The sequence below is a fragment of the Spermophilus citellus genome (genome assembly GCF_964194105.1).
Source record: "Spermophilus citellus genome assembly, chromosome: 1".
In the NCBI taxonomy this organism is placed as follows: domain Eukaryota; kingdom Metazoa; phylum Chordata; class Mammalia; order Rodentia; family Sciuridae; genus Spermophilus; species Spermophilus citellus.
In genome coordinates, this window is record NC_138182.1 from 180675672 (window position 1) to 180694186 (window position 18515).

The 18515-nt window shown below is 40.1% G+C and overlaps 1 protein-coding gene and 1 long non-coding RNA gene across 2 annotated transcripts; one reads left to right on the forward strand and one right to left on the reverse strand.

The window, feature by feature from the left end:
• Nucleotides 1-291: 291 nt before the first annotated feature.
• Nucleotides 292-7640, reverse strand: LOC308649769. The gene is made up of 4 exons (XR_014022165.1): nt 7212-7640; nt 5633-5704; nt 988-1057; nt 292-435 (listed from the first exon to the last, which is right to left on the reverse strand). It is a non-coding gene; the product is annotated as an uncharacterized lncRNA (long non-coding RNA).
• On the forward strand, nt 7021-17161 carry RBM22 (RNA binding motif protein 22). Its single transcript, XM_081295577.1, has 11 exons — nt 7021-7235; nt 7670-7723; nt 8673-8702; nt 9422-9554; nt 11425-11525; nt 11691-11863; nt 12607-12807; nt 13798-13962; nt 15479-15567; nt 15733-15864; nt 16888-17161. The coding sequence occupies exons 1-11, from the start codon at nt 7182-7184 to the stop codon at nt 17016-17018; spliced, it is 1263 nt and encodes a 420-aa protein (XP_081151703.1). The 5' UTR covers nt 7021-7181; the 3' UTR covers nt 17019-17161.
• Nucleotides 17162-18515: the final 1354 nt, after the last annotated feature.

Here is an 18515-nt window from a genome sequence, read left to right on the forward strand (position 1 = left end):
TGCTCGGGATTGAACCCAGGGCCTTGTGCAGGCGAGGCAAGCACTTTACCAACTGAGCTATATTTTTAATAAGCTTTTAGAACAATTTTAGGTTCACAGAAAAATTGGCAAAAACAGATTTCCTGCATACCCTTTGCCTCCACATGTACACAGCCTCCCCCACTAAAGCTTATAACACCATTGTGGTACATCTGTTAAAACAGATGAGCAAAAAAATAATAATAATACCTAGTGTGTTCAATAATGCCTCATGTGATTTTCATTGCTGTGGCCAAAATATCCAACAATAAAAACTTTGAATAGGAGAAGTTTATTTTGGTTCGTGGTTTCAGAGGTCTCGGTCAATGGTTGGTTGATTCCATTGCTCTGAGCCAGAGTGAGGCAGAACATCATGGCAGACAAGTGTGGTAGAGAAAGCTGCTCAGCTCACAGCATCTGGGAAGCAGAGAGAGGAAGGCAGAAGCTGGAGGAAAAAGATAATCCTAAGGGCATGCCCTTAGAGATCTAATTCCTCCAGCCATGCCCCACCTGCTTGCAGTTCCCACCCAATACAGTAATCCTGTGGATTAAACCACTGATTAGGTTATATCTCTTAGAATCTAATCTTTTTTACCTGCATCAGTGCAGGAGCTTCTGAAAGACATCTCATATTTAAACTATAATACCTAGGAATAAATCTAACCTAGCAAGTGAAAAACCTCTACAATGAAAACTATAGAACACAGAAGACACTGAAGAAGACAAAAGGAAATGGAAAGACCCTGCATTTTTGGACAGGCAGAATTAATATCATTAAAATGGCCATATTATCAAAGTGGTCTACAGATTCAATGTAATCTCCATTAAGATATCAGTGACTGGGGCTGAGGCTGTAGCTCAGTGGCAGAGTGTTTGCCTAGCATGTGTGAGGCACTGGGTTTTATCCTTAGCACCACATAAAAATAAACAAATGGGCTGGGGATGTGGCTCAAGCGGTAGCACGCTCACCTGGCATGTGTGCAGCCCGGGTTCGATCCTCAGCACCACATACAAACAAAGATGTTGTGTCCGCCGAAAACTAAAAAAATAAATAATAAATTTTTTTTAAAAAAATAAACAAATAAAGGCATTCTGTCCATCTACAACTACAAATCTTTAAAAAAAAGAAAAGAAAAAAGATATCAATGACATTCTTCACAGAACTGGAAAAAACACTCCTAAAATTCATATGGAAGAATAAAAGACTCAAAATAACCAAAGCAATTCTGAGTAAAAAGAACAATGCTGGAGGCATCACAATACCTGATCTCAAACAATAGGGTTATAGTAACAAAACACCATGGCACTGGAATGAAAATAGACTTGTAAACCAATGGAATAGAAGACAAACAAACTCACACAGACACAATGTCTGATCCTTGACGAAGGCACCAAAAACACACACCAAAGAAAAGACAGCCTCATTAACAAATGGTGCTGGGTGAAATGAGTGTCCATATGTAGAAAAATAGAACTAGATCCCTATCCTTAACCCTGCACAAAATGGATTGAAGACCTAGGAATTAGACCAGAAAACTTTGCAACTGCTAGAAGAAAATAAATGTCAACACATCTATAGGCACAGGCAAATAACTGCCCTCGATAGGACTCCTAAAGCTCAGGAAATAATACCAAGAATTAATACCCAGGATGGCATCAAATCACAAAGCTCCTGCAGAGCAAAGGAAATGAGTGTGAAAAGAGAGCTAATAGAATGGCAGAACATCTTTGCTAGCTACTCTTCTGACAAGATTCATATTGAGAATACACAAAGACTCAAAAAACTGAACACCAAAACAACAATCTAATCAACAAATGGGTAATAGTCACCTCTCAAGAGAAGAAATATAAATGGCCAACAAATGTGTGAAAAATATGTTTAACATCTTTAGAAATCAAGGAAATACAAACCAAAACTACACTGAAATTTCATTTCACTCCAGTTAGAACAGCAATATCAAGAATACACATAAAATGCTGGCAAGAATGTCAGGGGAAAGAAATGCTTCTACACCATTGGTGAGACTGTAAATTAGGAGAGCCACTGTGGAGACCAATAGGGAGGTTCCTCAAGACTAGAAATGAAGCCACAATTTGACCCAGCTACACCACTCTTTGGTATTTATCCAAAATAATTAAAGTGTACATACTATAGTGATATGTGCACGCACACCTGTTTATAAAACGCAGCACAATTGACTGTAGCCAAGTGTCCATCAATAGATGAATGGATAAAGAAAATGTGAGTTTTCTTCAGTCATAAAGAATAAAATTATGTCATGTGTAGCAAAATTGATGGAACTTGAGAGCATTATGTTAAACAAAATAAGCCAGACTCAAAAGTCAAGGGTCAAATATTTTCTCTCAAATGTGAAAGCTAGAGAAAAAAATGGAGGAGGGGGATCTCATGAAAATGGGAGTGAAAAAAGGTAAGCCAAGGGGAGGAAGGAAGAGTGGGGTATGAAACTGACCAATTACATCCTGCATATATAAAAATCACAATGAATTCCACTATTATATATGGTCATAATACACCAATAACAAAAACCCTAATAAGCCTACATTGACATATCATTATCACCCGGAACCCATAGTTCACGAATTCATTCATGTTGTACATTTTGTGCATTTAGGCAAAGATATGCGATAGGTACCCACTATTACAGTACCATCCTCTGTGCTCTGCCCATTTATCCCTCTCATACCCCAACCATAAATCTTTTTACTGCCTCCATAATTTTTGCCTTTTCCAGAATGTTATAGTTGAAATCACAGTATGCAGTCTTGCCAGACTGGCTTCTTTCACTTAGTAATATACATTAAAGGCTTTTCCATGTGTTTTCATGTCTTGATAACTTGGTTGTTGGTGTTTTGTTTTTGTTTTTTGTTTGTTTTTTTAGTGAATATTGATCTTTTATCATTTAAAATATATATACACAAATATGTGTATGTGTTGAATATATGTATATATACAGGGAGGAGGGGGACAGAGACTTTGTCAAAAGTCAAAGGGGACCTGGCACAGTGGTGCACACTTATAATGCCAGCAGCTTAGGAGGCTGAGGCAGGAAGATAGTTCAAAGCCAGCCTCAGCAACTTAGTGAGGTCCTAAGCAACTCAGCGAGATCCTGTCTGTAAATAAAATATACAAAAGGGCTGGGGATGTGTCTCAGTGGTTAAGCGCCTCTGGGTTCAGTCCCTGGTACAAAAAAAAAAAAAAAAGCCAAAGGGCTTCTTACTTTATGCTTTCTTGTTCTGATATTTTTGTTTTTGTTTTGGTACCAAGGACTGAACTCGGGGCACTCGACTACTGAGCCACACCCCCAGCCCTATTTTTTTGTATTTTATTTAGAGACAGGGTCTCATTGAGTTGCTTAGCACCTCGCTTTTGCTGAGGTTGGCTTTGAACTCATGATCCTCCTGCCTCAGCCTCCCAAGCTGCTGGGATTACAGTCGTGCACCACTGTGCTCGGCTGTTCTAGTGTTTTTTATACCTAGGATTCTCTTCCTGCTCTCTGAACTGTTAGGATTACTTCTCTGCTCTCACCTAAATGTGAGAGGTTTTTGTTTGTTTTTGGTTCTGGGAATTGAGCCCAAGTGTGCTTTCCCACTGAGCTTTACTTCTCCCCTATTCATTCATTCATTCATTCATTTAGACAGTCTAAGTTGCTGGCTTCAAACTTGTCATACTCCTGCCTCAGCCTCTGGAGTCATTGGGATTACACTTGTGCACCACCACCCCTGGCCTAAATATGGTCTTAATTCACAAAACTGTACTTCTCCAAGGCAAGTACCTCTTTCTTCCTTTCATTGTAGAGTTTCATATGAGCCTAGCTCATTTATTGGACAGTAGATTCCCTAGGAGCCAAATCCAGGTCCCTTTGCCATCTATTTCTCCCACACACTCGATTCAAAGGGCAGTGTACAGCAAACTCCAAAACTCAAGCTAAGTTGCTTGTTGAATGGCAATTCAGTCATATGCCACATGACATTTTCAGTTAACAATGAACCATATATGTGATAGTGGTCCCCTAAGATTATATTATTTAATGAGATTATAGCCATCTTAGTTTGTGTAAGGTACACTCTATGATATTCATACAATAACAAAACTACAAAGCAATGCATTTCTCAGACTTATTCCTATCATTGAGTGACACATTTTCTGGTAGTCAGGACAGTAAAGTATATTTCACAGTATTCAATTCCTACACAAAGCAACAACTTAAAGTGTTAAATGAAAGTAACATTAAATAATATGGAAATCAAATGGTGGAAGAGTTTTTTTCCTTCTTATTCTCATGCTCCCATCCCCTTTGTGGTTAAGTCAAAGGAAAAAAATATCAGCACTAATGATGTTTATAACATCTAAGAATAAAATGTCCATACTATTATGTTTGTAATAGCTGATACATCCTTGTTTTCTGGGTTTTTTGTTTGTTTTGTTGTTGTTTTGTTTTTTGTTGTTGTTTTTATCAGACTTCTGGATGAAGGCTTTCAAAGTCAACAATAGCACTTGCTAAATAACACTGTTTCACTGTCATTGTACTTGTTTTTAAGGCCACATTTGCAGAAGTGATAGAAATATTCCTCTTAAAATAAATTTAAATAAAATTGGTTGACTCCAGAGTTCTACAGAACTTCTGACTATCATGTAGACATCTATAAAGAATCCTACCCCCACTCAAAACCAAAGAGTGAACAGATGACAAAATCATTACTGTTCTTGGATCTATTGGAGATCTCATGTGACACAGCAACCGAATGGCCTCAATTCCAAGGACAGACAGAGCCCCCAAAGGAGAGAGAGAATGTGCAGACTGCTTCACCTATGGCAGATGTGGGGGACGTGTTAGCCAACATACAAGCAGGTAAGAGGAAATCAACTGAAAAGTTAAAGAATTTCTAAAGGTCAAATACAAGCTACACAACAGCATAACATTCTGGGAGTGCAAGACAAGAAGGGAGCTAGTTTGTGAGCACTCACAAGCTCTTTTAAAACCTCCACCAGGTGTTCATGAGAAAAATGGGCAAGGTAGGAGCTCTAGAGAGTCTTGCTTGGTTAGGAGGGATGTAGGAGGGTTGCGTGTGAGAAAGGTTGTAAAACTTTTCCTCCCTGCCCAGGCCCTTCCCTCATAATGAATGAAAGCCCTAAGCCACTGACAGAGGAACAGAATATCCTGTCTTCCCAGATTATCAGTGCCATTAAAGGGTTCTGCCCAACCCAGAGGCATAGACAGAGGTTTATTTAGGAAAGTACATATATATTGAAGAAAGAATAGGGCAATGTCACAAAGAAGACACCTTTGTGGTAAAACAAAGATTATGCATTTTATCTCTAGAGGGACAGACGGCCCTTAAAGGTCTGTGGAAAGGACAGAAACTCTCCCCTACCATACCAGGCACAGAGTTTAACTGCTAGAGGGAAGAGGGGAAAGAATACTGAGTAAGGAACCATTCCTAAAGCCCAGACACACAAGGCCTAAAGACTTAAGCTGCATTGAATTAGAGCAACAGAGAACCCCTTTATCCCTCCTTCACTAACAGCCTAGTCAGCAGCTAGTAACAACCATCAGTGCTTGGGGGATGGGCAAAGGCACAAAAGGAAACATACCTCTACTGAGCAGCTATGCAGAATAGCTATATGCTCAAGGATGAACTTTCGGAAAAGTTCTCCGGCCCCAGCCTAAAGCAAAAAAAAAAAAAAAAAAAAAAAAAAAAAATGCTAGAGGATGTAAAATCTATGACACTAAAAGCAACCACAACAACAAAACCCAAACTCACTGTAATCCCAGCCTAAAGCATGAGGATCTCAAATTGGAGATCAATTTCAGAAACTTTAGCAAAACCGTGTGTCTAAATAAAAAGGACTGAAGATGTAGGTCAGTGATAAAGTGCTCCTGGGTTCAATCCCCAGTACCAAAAAAAAAAAAAAAGAAAAAAGAAAAAAAAGAAAAAAAGAAAAGAAAGAAAGAAAGAAAAGAAAAAGAAACAAAAACCAGCTCAGTTCCTGAACTGATCGACCAAATTCCAAATAACGGATCTATCAGGACATAATCCTATGTAAAACCAGGAACACAGGCAAAGGATGGTTGCTGTGAGCTGAGTGTAGGAGTAAGTGAATCTTCTACTGGCACCAAGGAGCTCCTTGGAGATGATGGAACTATTCTGTATTTGTGGTGAATGGATGCAAAAATTCAAAGATAAAAACTTACCAAATATAAATTATACTTCAAATAAACTTGATTTTTAAGTTATAAACTTATTAGGTTGTTTAATAAAAGTGACACTAGAATGGCTTGAAGATCATAAAACTATTGGCAGAACTGTTCAGTCATTCCAAAATTGAAAAAATGTATAAGCCCAGCACGGTGGCGGCACGGGAGGCTAAAATGGGAGGTGCCAGAGTTCAATCCCCGGTACTAGCTCTAAGAAAAAATTATATATATATATATATATCCCAAGACCTTCTTGTGTCAGAATTCAGAAAAAAAAATAGTATTAATGCCTTTGCAGTTGTGTTTCGCCATTTTAGCTCCACAGGCAAGGGCCGGTTACTTAATCTTCGAAATCTGTTTCCTTATCTATAAAAGAGGAATCAACATACTATAGGACACCTAGTTAAATATGATTTTTAGATTTTAAAAAAATGACACCAACTTTAGTATAAAATATGTATCAAACGTATTTATGTTGAAAAAAATGATTCCTTGTTTATCTCAAATTCGACTTCACCAGACGTTCTCTATTTGTCGGCTAACACTGGCAACCATACAGAGAGGTCATTGTGAGAATTAAACGAGACTGGCACCGCAAGACGTTCCCCCAGCGTTTGTCATGATTACCGCCCAGTGGTGGCCTGGCCCGTTTGAACCCCAGCCCCAGCCCCTCATTCAGCATCTGCTCCTTCACTCTGCGCGTGGCTTTATCCCAAGTAGACACCAACACGAAGGAAGCGTTGAAGCGTAGGACACAAAAACCCCAACTATTAAGCGAATGTTCCAAGAGAGGTGACGTCACGACGCACAAGGCCCCGCCCCGAGGGCGGCACTAGGCGCGTAAATAAGACGTCGACAGCGGGGCGCCAGCCCCGGGCCTGACGGGATTGTGGCGGTCCTCTCTCCCAACTCGGAAGCTACCGCTGCCCCCCGGACGCTCTCAAGATGGCGACCTCGCTGGGTTCCAACACCTACAACAGGCAGAACTGGGAGGATGCGGTGAGTGTACCCGCCGGAGGAGAACGGCAGGAGGCGGCGAAGCCCAGCCTCAAGCGGGAGGGCTGACTGAGGCTGCGGCGCGACCGAGGGAGCTCCAGGGAGGACCCGATGCTGCGGCCTAACTCGGCGGGAGCAGGAGGCTGGAGCGTGGCCCTCCTGCGGCTTGGAGGGAGGGGACTTAGCCAGGGTCCCAGGACAGCCGCCTTTCCATCCCTGCCCCCTCCAACCTTTTCCAGCTGATTTTCTTTTCTCGCGCCGCCTGCCGGAAGTGCAGACAGCGCCCCCTCCCGCGACCCGGCCCGTGCTGGACCTGGGGTTCCTCCTGCCTTTTCCTCCCGGCTCTCTCTCTCCGCCCTCCCCCGCCCCCACGAGTGGGACTGGGGTTCCAGGATCTTTGGAGCTTGATCCTCATCCATATTTCTCATTTTCACCAGGATTTCCCCATTCTGTGCCAGACTTGTCTTGGAGAAAACCCGTATATCCGAATGGTGAGTGATTTCGCATGTGAACGGGAGTTATTGCATATGTTCTGACATTCTCTGGAAAGTGTTTCCCTTTCCGTCAGAAGAAATGATGCTTTTTCACTAACCCAGAGTGCTAGATGATTTGCAAAGGACTGTCATTCTTACTCTCTCACTTAGGAATTTAGCAGTGATCCTGTAATGTAGGAATCATAACGACTAATATTTGTTGAGCATTTAGCTAGGAAATACGTCTATTCCAGAGACCTAGAGAGCTTATGTCTTCTCATATGGCAAGTAAGGAGTGGAACTAGGATTTAAATTCAGATATTCTGACTTCAGAGACCTCAGCAATTAGGAGGAGAACAAGGATTACATTCCTGACTCCTAAGTCATATGCAATTCAGCCACTGTACTTAGTAGTCTTTCGTGTAAGAGACACTATTCTTAAAAAGACAAGGGTAAAAGAGCAATAGTAATTAAGTTAGAACTCCATTATTGTGATTAGTATATGTTGTATGAATAACTTATGGAAACAGAACCTTTACTCTCTATGCTCTCTATGCCAAGGTATCTGCATAGGCTAGAGTAGTTATCTTCTTACCAAACTTTGTGAAAGGGATCAGCCATAGCTATATCCTGATTTAAGAACTGTAGAAATCATTAGGAATTTAGTTCTTAGGAGCCAGAATGAACCTAGGAGTTATGGCTGTGCAAAGACATTTGCCTGGTATTAGATTCATAGACTCTTGAGAGAGAATAACTCAGAGTATGTTGTTTGAATATTTCCTCTATCCTACTCTCCCTTTTGGGGGAAATATTCTAACTAAACTCTCCTATTTAGTTTGGTTTTGGTTCCCCCCCCCCCCTTTAGGATGCCAGAGATCTCCAGACACATTTCTTGGGTTGTCTATAGGGTAAGCATAGACATTCTTCCTGTAACTAGTTCTTTTCTTTCTTTCTTTTTCTATTTCAGACCAAAGAAAAGTATGGGAAAGAATGCAAAGTAAGTATGTCTGTTAAGAAATAATGATATTTTTTTTCTTTTTCTCTACAAAACTAGCTTTTACATACTAAGCATAAAAGTCAGTACTCTATAACTTTCATATGTCACCGATATATCACTGGCTGGTAACTATTTAGTGTGGGAGATAAAAAAAATGACCTTGTAATGTATTGATTCTTGACCTAGTGATGGTGAATAGGCATTGAACATCGGAAGTCTGTATAATAAGTGTTGTTATGATTGTGCATGTGAGCATTTTAGCTGAGAAGGAAAGTCATAGCTGACATAAGATTCTCAAATGGTTATGTGATATTCCCTATTTCCTCCTCTCTCAGAAAGATTGAAGGATTATTTGTCTTTGTTGTTGTTTTGTGGTACTGGAGATTGTACCCAGGGCCTTGCTCTTGCTAGGCAAATACTCTACCTCTGAGCCACATCCCCGGGCAGAGTCAGATTATTAATGTTGCTCATCTCTAAGGTGGGAGGACTTTTAACTATTTAAATATTTTGTTTCTATGCTATGTGGATTTTTTTAACTATTGGCAAAGTGTGCTGTAAATTGTATTGAAACAGTTGGTATTTAAACAGGTGATTGCTAAGGTCTCTTCTAAATCCTAGATTCAAGAATCCTTTCTTGAATTCCCCGTTGTTATTAAATCTCCTGGGTTGATTATCCAGATCGGAACCCATAACACTCTGTGGCTCTTGTTTGTGTTCAGATCTGTGCCAGGCCATTCACAGTGTTTCGCTGGTGTCCTGGAGTCCGCATGCGCTTCAAGAAGACTGAAGTGTGCCAAACCTGCAGTAAACTGAAGAATGTCTGTCAGACCTGCCTCTTAGACCTAGAGTATGGTATGTTTGCCATGTCCAATAGCTCTGTAAGTGTAAATGTTCCCTAAACAACAAACTTGTCTCTCACTTCTCTCCCTGCCTCTGGCTCTGATCCTACTTTGGAATGTCTGTTGTGGTCTACTTCTCCCAGGAGTAGAATCATAATTAATCCACTCTAGAGTCCTGAACAATATAGTAGGATCTTAAGGAACAGTTGGGAAGTAAAAGAACTGACCTATACCTCCATCTCTGTAGCCAAGGTGAGGTAAAAGACATTGATCCTATAATAGGAAATTCTTGGCCTTGGGCTTTTTTCTTCAGCCAGAGCTTTTTTCCCACAATCCCAATCAGAAGCTCAAAGACTAATTATGCTTTAAACTTTTATCTCAGCTGGGTTGTTAGAACCAAAATACTATATTATTACTGTTTTATAACAGCTACTTTGGGAATTATTTTTTTCTTTTAAACTGTAGGTGACTTTTTAAGAAAAGAAATTTGCCAACAAGAATTCTATATAGCTAAATAAGAGGGGAAAGGAAAACGTGTATTAATATATGTTAAGCTCAGAAAGGACTCTGGTAATCAGACTCCTAACCACATATTGTTTAATAGTATTTATATGTTTATGAGAATTTTGGTCCTGAAGTATAATTACCCTTGTGTGTCTGTGACTATCTGTAGAATCTGTAGGATCAGCCTTGAAATAAATTTCTTTAAGATAAATTTTACGTTTATTTTAAATAAGTTGTGTTAATAAAGTTTAGATACATTATTAATTTTCAGGTCAAATATGACTATAACCCAAGTTTATTTAAAAGATTTTCTAGGGCTGGGTTTGTAGCTCAGTTGCTTATCATGTGTGAGGCACTGGATTCAATCCTAAGTACCACATAAAAATAAAATAAAGGTATTGTGTCCATCTACTATAAAAAATATTAAAAAAAAAAAAAAGATTTTCTAATGCTGGGTGTGATGGCACATGCCTGTATTCCTAGCGACCCCAGAGGCTGAGGCAGGAAGATCATGAATTAGAAGCCAGCCTCAACAACTTAGTGAGGCCCTAAGCAACTTAGCGAAACCTGGTTCTGATCCCACTTTGGAATGTCTATTGTGGTCTACTTCTACATAAAAAGAGCTGGGGATGTGGCTCAGTGGTTAAGCATCCTTGGGTTCAATCCCTAATAACAAAACAAAAAGATTTTCTAAAATATTCACTCCATCAAATTTTATGGCAGCTTAGAAGTTTAGACAGTTCTTTAGAATGCATGTAGCGGTATCAGTCTGGTGGTGCTGAAGAATTTAAATAAAAATATAGTAAAGAGGGCTGGGGATGTGGCTCAAGCGGTAACCTGCTTGCCTGGCATGAGCGGGGTGTTGGGTTTGATCCTCAGCACCACATAAAAATAAAAGATGTGTCCACCGAAAACTGAAAAATAAATATTAAAAAATTATCCCTGGGCTGGGGATGTGGCTCAAGCGGTAGCGCGCTCGCCTAGCGTGCGTGCGGCCCGGGTTGTTCGATCCTCAGCACCACATACCAACAAAGATGTTGTGTCCGCCGAGAACTAAGAAAAAATAAATAAATGTTAAAATTCTCTGTCCCCCTCTCTCTCTCACTCTCTCTAAAAAATAAATAAATAAATAAATAAAATAAAATAAAAAATAAAGATAAAAAAAAATTATCCCTCTCTCTCTCTCTCTCTCCTCTCTCTCTCTCCTCTCTCTCCTCTCTCTCTCTCCTGTCTCTCTCTCTCTCTCTCTAAAATATATATAAAGTGTCTGATACCAAGTAGGACAAAGAGAAAGGAAGAATTTTTATTCTGTTTGTTTATTTAATATGGACATGTTTTTAAATATATTTGAGGTTTTCTTCTCTATTCCTTTGTACCAGGCCTGCCCATCCAGGTTCGTGATGCAGGATTGTCTTTTAAAGATGACATGCCAAAGTCAGATGTCAACAAAGAGTACTACACACAAAACATGGAAAGAGAAGTATGCTGGCACTTTCATGATGTATTTTTCGGGGGGGGGGGAGGTGGTGTTTATTTGTTTTTCTAGTGCTGGAGATTGAGCCTAGACCTTCTTGACTTCTTGACTTTTGTATTTGATTAAAATACTAATAAATTGACAGTCTACAAATTTGTCATCCCCATATAGATTTCTAATTCTGATGGAACACGGCCAGTTGGCATGCTTGGGAAAGCCACATCCACTAGTGACATGCTGCTCAAATTGGCCCGGACTACACCCTACTACAAAAGGAATCGGCCCCACATTTGCTCCTTCTGGGTAAAAGGAGAGTGTAAAAGAGGAGAAGAATGTCCATACAGGCAAGAGCTGAGACAAACTTTCAGTATTTGCTTTTGCATAATGAGTTTGTACTTTAAAATTTAAAGCTCATGAAGCTAGTGTACTGCCTCATAGAACTTACTAAATTTAGAAGAGCTTGATTAAATTATGAGTTTGACTTATACTGAAACTTGGGAAACTACATTGCTATGCAGTGTAAAGTAGATTCTAACCCTGAAAGTTTCTGCATAAGAAAGGAATCCTCACTGTCATCATATAATGGCCTAAATCTCAATGTAGAGTGGAAGTCAAAATGAGCCAGACTACAAAAGGGTGTGTATATTTCCAGTTAAGACCACCAAGCATCTGGATTAGGAGTTCTTAACTTGAGTTTGATTAACTCCACTCCCCTAAAAATTAAGCAAGCCATTTTTCTGGGGCTAGGTCCCTAGCTTTCTTCAGAGTCTCAGTAGATACAAGACCTCAAATATGTTAAGAACCATTGACATAGAAAGGGGTGATCACTTGCCCCTTTTTATTTTGAGATGAATTGTGCCAAGAGTATTTATAAGGAAAGTCTCACACCCTAAATGACCATTAAAATGGATTTTAGGAGACTGGGAAAGACTGATAGACTAAAACCCTTGGTATCAACTCTGTTTGATAATTATATTTCGGTATGGCCCTGGTTTCTAGTTCAAAAGGCATAGGACTTTACTATGTAGTTATTATTGGGTAATATCTGCATTTTTTCACCTTTATATGCATTATTTTTTTCTCATAGACATGAGAAGCCTACAGATCCAGATGACCCCCTTGCTGATCAGAATATTAAAGATCGGTATTATGGAATCAATGACCCTGTAGCAGATAAGCTTCTCAAGCGGGCTTCAACAATGCCTCGTCTGGACCCACCGGAGGATAAAACTATCACCACACTATACGTTGGTGGCCTGGGCGATACTATTACTGAGACAGATCTCAGGTTTGTGGGTATAATTTTAAGAACTATTTTGCTTTTAACTGCCTTAAAATTATTTATTTGCAAAAACACAAGAATGATCATCTATATAAAGTACTTTTTTTTTAACTGTTCTGTAGTTAATATCATGCTGACTCAAATTTTTATAAAATTATCTTTTATGAAGCCAGAGGAATTTGTAATGTTCATCAGGAGTGCTTATCTATCCTTGTATATGATAATAATTACATGGAACCTAATAGCTGATTAGAATTTTTAAAGAATGGCACACTTCCAAGTATGATCAGTTACATAGGGGAGGGAGAGCTTTGTGATTCTAAAACTCTTATGGTTTAAATTGTTGGCTTTTTTAAGAGAGACTGGTATTTCATAAATTTGTGTTATTTTTGGCTTGTATTATGCTTGGCTAGATGAGACATCTGGGCAGATAGTAATGGAAATTACCTCTTCCAAAGAGATAAAGTGGAGAAGAAACTCCTGTAAGTTTATAACCTGCCCTTGATAGCCTGTCTCCATTAAACCCTATCTTAGTGAACTAGATAATCCCCAGGGGTTGGCAGACTTTCTATGAAAGGCTAGAGAGTGAATATTTTTAGACTTTGTGGGCCTCATACAGTCTTTCTCTCTTCTATTTTCCCTTTCAACTTTATGAAAAGAAAAAAACCATTCTTGGTTCATGGGCCATGAGCACTGTACTTTGCCAACATTGTATATAGGGCTTAGGGTCCTTAAGGAATTTATTAGAGCCCCCTTTCTTCCATGGGAACAACACTGAGATGTTTGAGAACCCTGCTTATTCTTTTTCCCCCCATCTTAGTAATCTGCAATTACAGAAGGGCAAGATATGGAGGGGAAACAGCTGCAAGTAGTTAGGTACATAATCATGGGGCCCACCTGCCTAGTGGTGAGTCAGAGAAAGACTTCATATCCATTGTCAATCTAGTGGGCACGTCTGTTTTGTTGACCTTTCTCTTTCTGCCTGTGTCCCTTCAGAAATCATTTCTACCAGTTCGGAGAGATTCGAACAATCACGGTTGTACAGAGACAGCAGTGTGCTTTCATCCAGTTTGCCACAAGGCAGGCTGCAGAAGTGGCTGCTGAGAAGTCCTTTAATAAGTTGATTGTCAATGGACGCAGACTCAATGTGAAATGGGGAAGGTAAGAATGGACTATATATTGAGACTTTTTTCCTTTTGGTACCGAGAATTGAACCCCTGTGCTTAACCACTGAGCCACATCCCCAGCCTCAGCCCATTTTACATTTTATTTAGAGATAGGGTTTGAGTTGTAGGGCCTTGCTCAGTTGCTTAGGGTCTCGCTAAGTTGCTGAGGCTGGCTTTGAACTACTTGTGATCCTCCTGCCTCGGCCTCCAGAGTCACTGGGATTACAGGCATGCACCACCGCACTTGGCTATATTGAATCTTTTAATAAATTATTTCATTATTTGGAAAGCAGTAAGCTTTTGGTAAATAGGCTTTAATCAACAGGATCTTTAGAAAGATCTTAAGAAGGTCATTCTCTAATTCCCATGGGGTGTTAGAAGAGTTCTGCTTTGGAAATGTATTCAGGGTTTTGCTGTTAGTAATCTGCCTCTGTGAAGGTTCATGTTTTTTTGACCACCTATCATAGACCAATTATATTGCCTAGGCATAAAATGATAGATAGATTCAAGGGTTTATAGAATCTATAGACCTAGATTCTACTTCAGAAACTGGGGGAGAAGATAAAACAGAAGAATATCTATTTTAAGTTTGAAAGTGATGGTTACATAAGAAAGACACAGTAATTGTGTAAGAGATACAGATAAAACACTCTGAATTTTAAGTTCAGAGGGAGAACTTACTTCCAGCTTGGAACCAAGGAGGAGGTGACTAATAGCAACAGCTCTTATGTGCTAAATAAGCACTTTGCCAAACACATATATGTTGTGGGAGACCAACCTCATATGTGACTGAGTTAACTCCCCTGCTGAGCGATGTGGCGTCAGGCATCCATGCTGCTAGACTGCCCTGCCCTTCTAGGGTTTGAGTGATTATGTCTTCCTACAGCCCCATGGGTGAAGCTATGCTCACCTGTTCCTTTGTAATATAACCCCTTGCCCTGTTTATAGGGTGGAATCTTCCATGGAAGTGCCTTGTGTGTGTCCCCTTCTCTTACTATGCCCCTGGGTGTGGCCTACCCAGATGTTAGTCAACCTGCTGACAGTGAACATCATGAAGATAGACTCAGCCCCCTGAAACCTGACCCCTTGCCTCATTTGAATAGATTCTCCTCAATAAAAGGGGTCAGCACATGCTCTCGCTCTCTCTTCCTGCGAACCCTTAAGGTCAGAGGAGCCGTCACAGCAACCCCAAAGAAAAAAGTATTTGTATCTCTTGTGTGGTTATTTTGCGCAGCCCAGTTAGCCCAGTTCAACTGGATTGACCCCTGAGCCTTTTAGTCTCGAGAACAAAAACCTGGCAAACTGGTTCTAGAAAGTTTTGAACCCAGATCTTTCTGCCTTCAAAACCATCGCTCTTATCCACTCTGCACTTCGGTATTTATGGGAAGACTGCTTGCTGAAGAGGAGGCAAGGAGTGAAGGAACTCCATTTGACTGGGGAACTTGACAAGCAGAGGTATGAGAGAAGGTGGGACAAGGTGCTAATGTCCTGTGTGCGTGCATATCTCCCAGATCCCAGGCAGCCAGAGGAAAAGAAAAAGAGAAGGACGGAACCACAGACTCTGGGATCAAACTGGAGCCAGTTCCAGGACTTCCAGGAGGTAAGTGCAGACTTGTGCTAACCACTGAAGCTATTTGCCCAATGTTCCTCTATTAGAAGAGAAGCAACTCTCACTTCTAGAGAGCCCTTTTGAGGACATTAGGTGATAGAAACAGTGTTGCCAATTGTCTTCCCTTCTGAGTGTTGCCTGTTTTCTCTTCTCCAGCTCTTCCTCCTCCTCCTGCAGCAGAAGAGGAAGCCTCTGCCAACTACTTCAACCTCCCTCCAAGTGGTCCTCCCGCGGTGGTAAACATTGCCCTGCCACCACCCCCTGGGATTGCCCCGCCCCCACCCCCAGGTAACTTCCTTCTTCCTTCCCGGAAGTTCTGTGAAAGTCCTACACCTCACCACCATGTCTAAGACAGTGAAATCCTTTGCATTTGCCCTGAAAAAGTTTATAGGTAATGCTGATAGGTTGAGAGTTCTAATATTTCATTTTTTTCCTAGCCTGCCAAGGAGAGGAAAAGCACCAGTTTTCTGAAAATTTGAATATATGTGTTATCAAGATAGGAATTACTGGGATTACAGTGATCTGCCACTAATTTGTTATCTGTTCTGAACTAAATCCTAACTGATGCCCCTGTAGCACTGTTGCTCAAAGTATGGGCTGCTCTTGATTGTCATTTCACAAAGTATTAACTATCTACAGTAAGGTCTTTAGCTTGTGCCAGGATGTAAAGCAATGAGCCACTTTTTTTCGTTAGAAAGTCTCATTCCAAAAAAAAGATCATTCATAAGCAGCATACTTGATCGTGTAATTGAGTTACATTTTGGCTCCACATCTTTATCTTGTCCAAGGTAGTAATAAACAATTTAGAGAACTAGCACTTTGTATAGCGCACTGCTCTAGAAAATGTCAGTGACAGTATGAACAGTGTAAGCAAATCCCATGTGGCCAATTGTGTGGCAGAGAGCACATATCTTTAAAGTGGTGTCTGAACACCTTTCATCCTGGTATCAAGCATTGAAGTTAATGATGACAGGGTCTTGCCATTGGCCTGATTTCTTGTTCACTTCCCACATCCTGAATGAGTCTTGTTTGGTAGGATCTGGCATGTTTGATACATAGCAGAGGTTCACATGATATGCTAGCAGAAGCCTTGAGTCCTGAGGAGTATTCTGGACTGAGGGGAAACGTTTTAAAACCAAGGAAATAATACACGTAGATATTCCCTAAGCAAGTCTGGTGGAGTGATGTTCATTTAAGCCCATGTCAGCTTTGATTTATATGTAGGTAGTTTTGATCTTAGGAAGATTCAAACATATGAAAGGTTGTCAAAGGAACAACAAACCTAACAAATTTATTCTCTCCCATGTACAGGTTTTGGGCCACACATGTTCCACCCAATGGGACCACCCCCTCCTTTCATGAGAGCTCCAGGACCAATCCACTATCCTTCTCAAGACCCTCAGAGGATGGGAGCACATGCTGGAAAACACAGCAGCCCCTAGCACATTGCCAGCATTCTGGGGCTCCATGGAAGAAAGGGCGCTTTAAAATCCCAGTAAATGGATCTTGGAATAAATATATTTTTCCTTCCTTCGTAGTTTCCATGGTAGCTGAATGTGTTCAGATGTGGGCAGTTGGAGAAGCATAGCCTTGCTTCCCTACATATATTGAAAGGATCAGTGGACCTCAAATAAACTGCCACGAACACAGCTAGTTACCATGATTATATTACTAAGAAAACCTACTGCTAGTCCCCTAAACCTGTATGGGGGCGAGCAGATGGGTAAATTGGAATAGCCAATGGAGTTACCATCCCAATTATATGTTCATTTTGTACCTTTTGGGGTGGGGGCAGCAAAAATTGACCTGCGGTAAAAAACCTTTTGACCATTTTTATGTCTATTGGGTATTTTCTTTTTTTATCATCTAAAAAAAAAAAAATAGTACTAATCATCGTAGTGGCATAAGTGTGATTTAACTCTTCTGAAGTCACATGCTCAGACAAGAAGAAACCAGGACCCAGCACAGCCCAGAATTTTTCTTTTCTTCATTTTTAAAAGGAATCTGATAGTTTTACTCCTCTGTGTCACCAAAAAAGGGGCAAAAGTAAGAGTTACTTTTTATTCCTATCAGAAACACAAATTTTATGCATCTATCATTGAAGAAATCTGGTATCTGGAATGAAATTATTTCAAAGAACTTCCCATAAAATTCCATCTGTAACAAACTAAAAGGCAAACTTTGGAGTGTGTTTGAACAGAAGACTCATGAGCTACCACTGGAACTCTGATCTTCAGCATTCACCTTCATGTGTCTTCAGCGTCCCCTGTGATCCCCTGCTTCTGGGCAGAGGACTGTTGGTCTTAGAATGTTTGGATATAACTGAATTGTAGATGATAAGGGAAATTTGATGTTGTGTTGTATTGTTTTTAAATGATTAAAACGGGTCAATTTTCCAAATATTGTTGGCTTATTTCTAGATTTCTGTTTTGTTCGTCCTTCAGTAGTTAAATTAGTGGAAGTTAAAAGACAATTTATACATAAATGTGAAGTTTTTAAATCTTGTTTTAGACTGTCTTGATTTTTATCTTTAAATCTGTTTCATAATGGTAATAAAGACCAGGTCTTTTTAGTTCTTGTGTCAGAAGTTGGTTGTGAGGTTAAAATAATGCACATATCCCAGAACCTGACATGTTGATAAATGCAGCCTTAAAAGGCATCCTTATACAAGTCATTTTAAAAGGAAACAAACAAGGGGCCAGGATTGTGGCTTAGTGGTACAGTGCTTGCCTATCACGTGCAAGGCCCTGGGTTTGATTCTTGGCACCAAATATAAATAAATAAAGGTATTGTGTCCCAACTACAACTAAATAAATATTTTTAAAAAGGAAACATGAAATTTATGTAATCCCCCTTACTTAAAGCCAATCCTATGTCCCTTTTATCTAAAATGTCTACTTACAGATGACCATGCATCAGAGCAGAGAACAAGTTTCCCC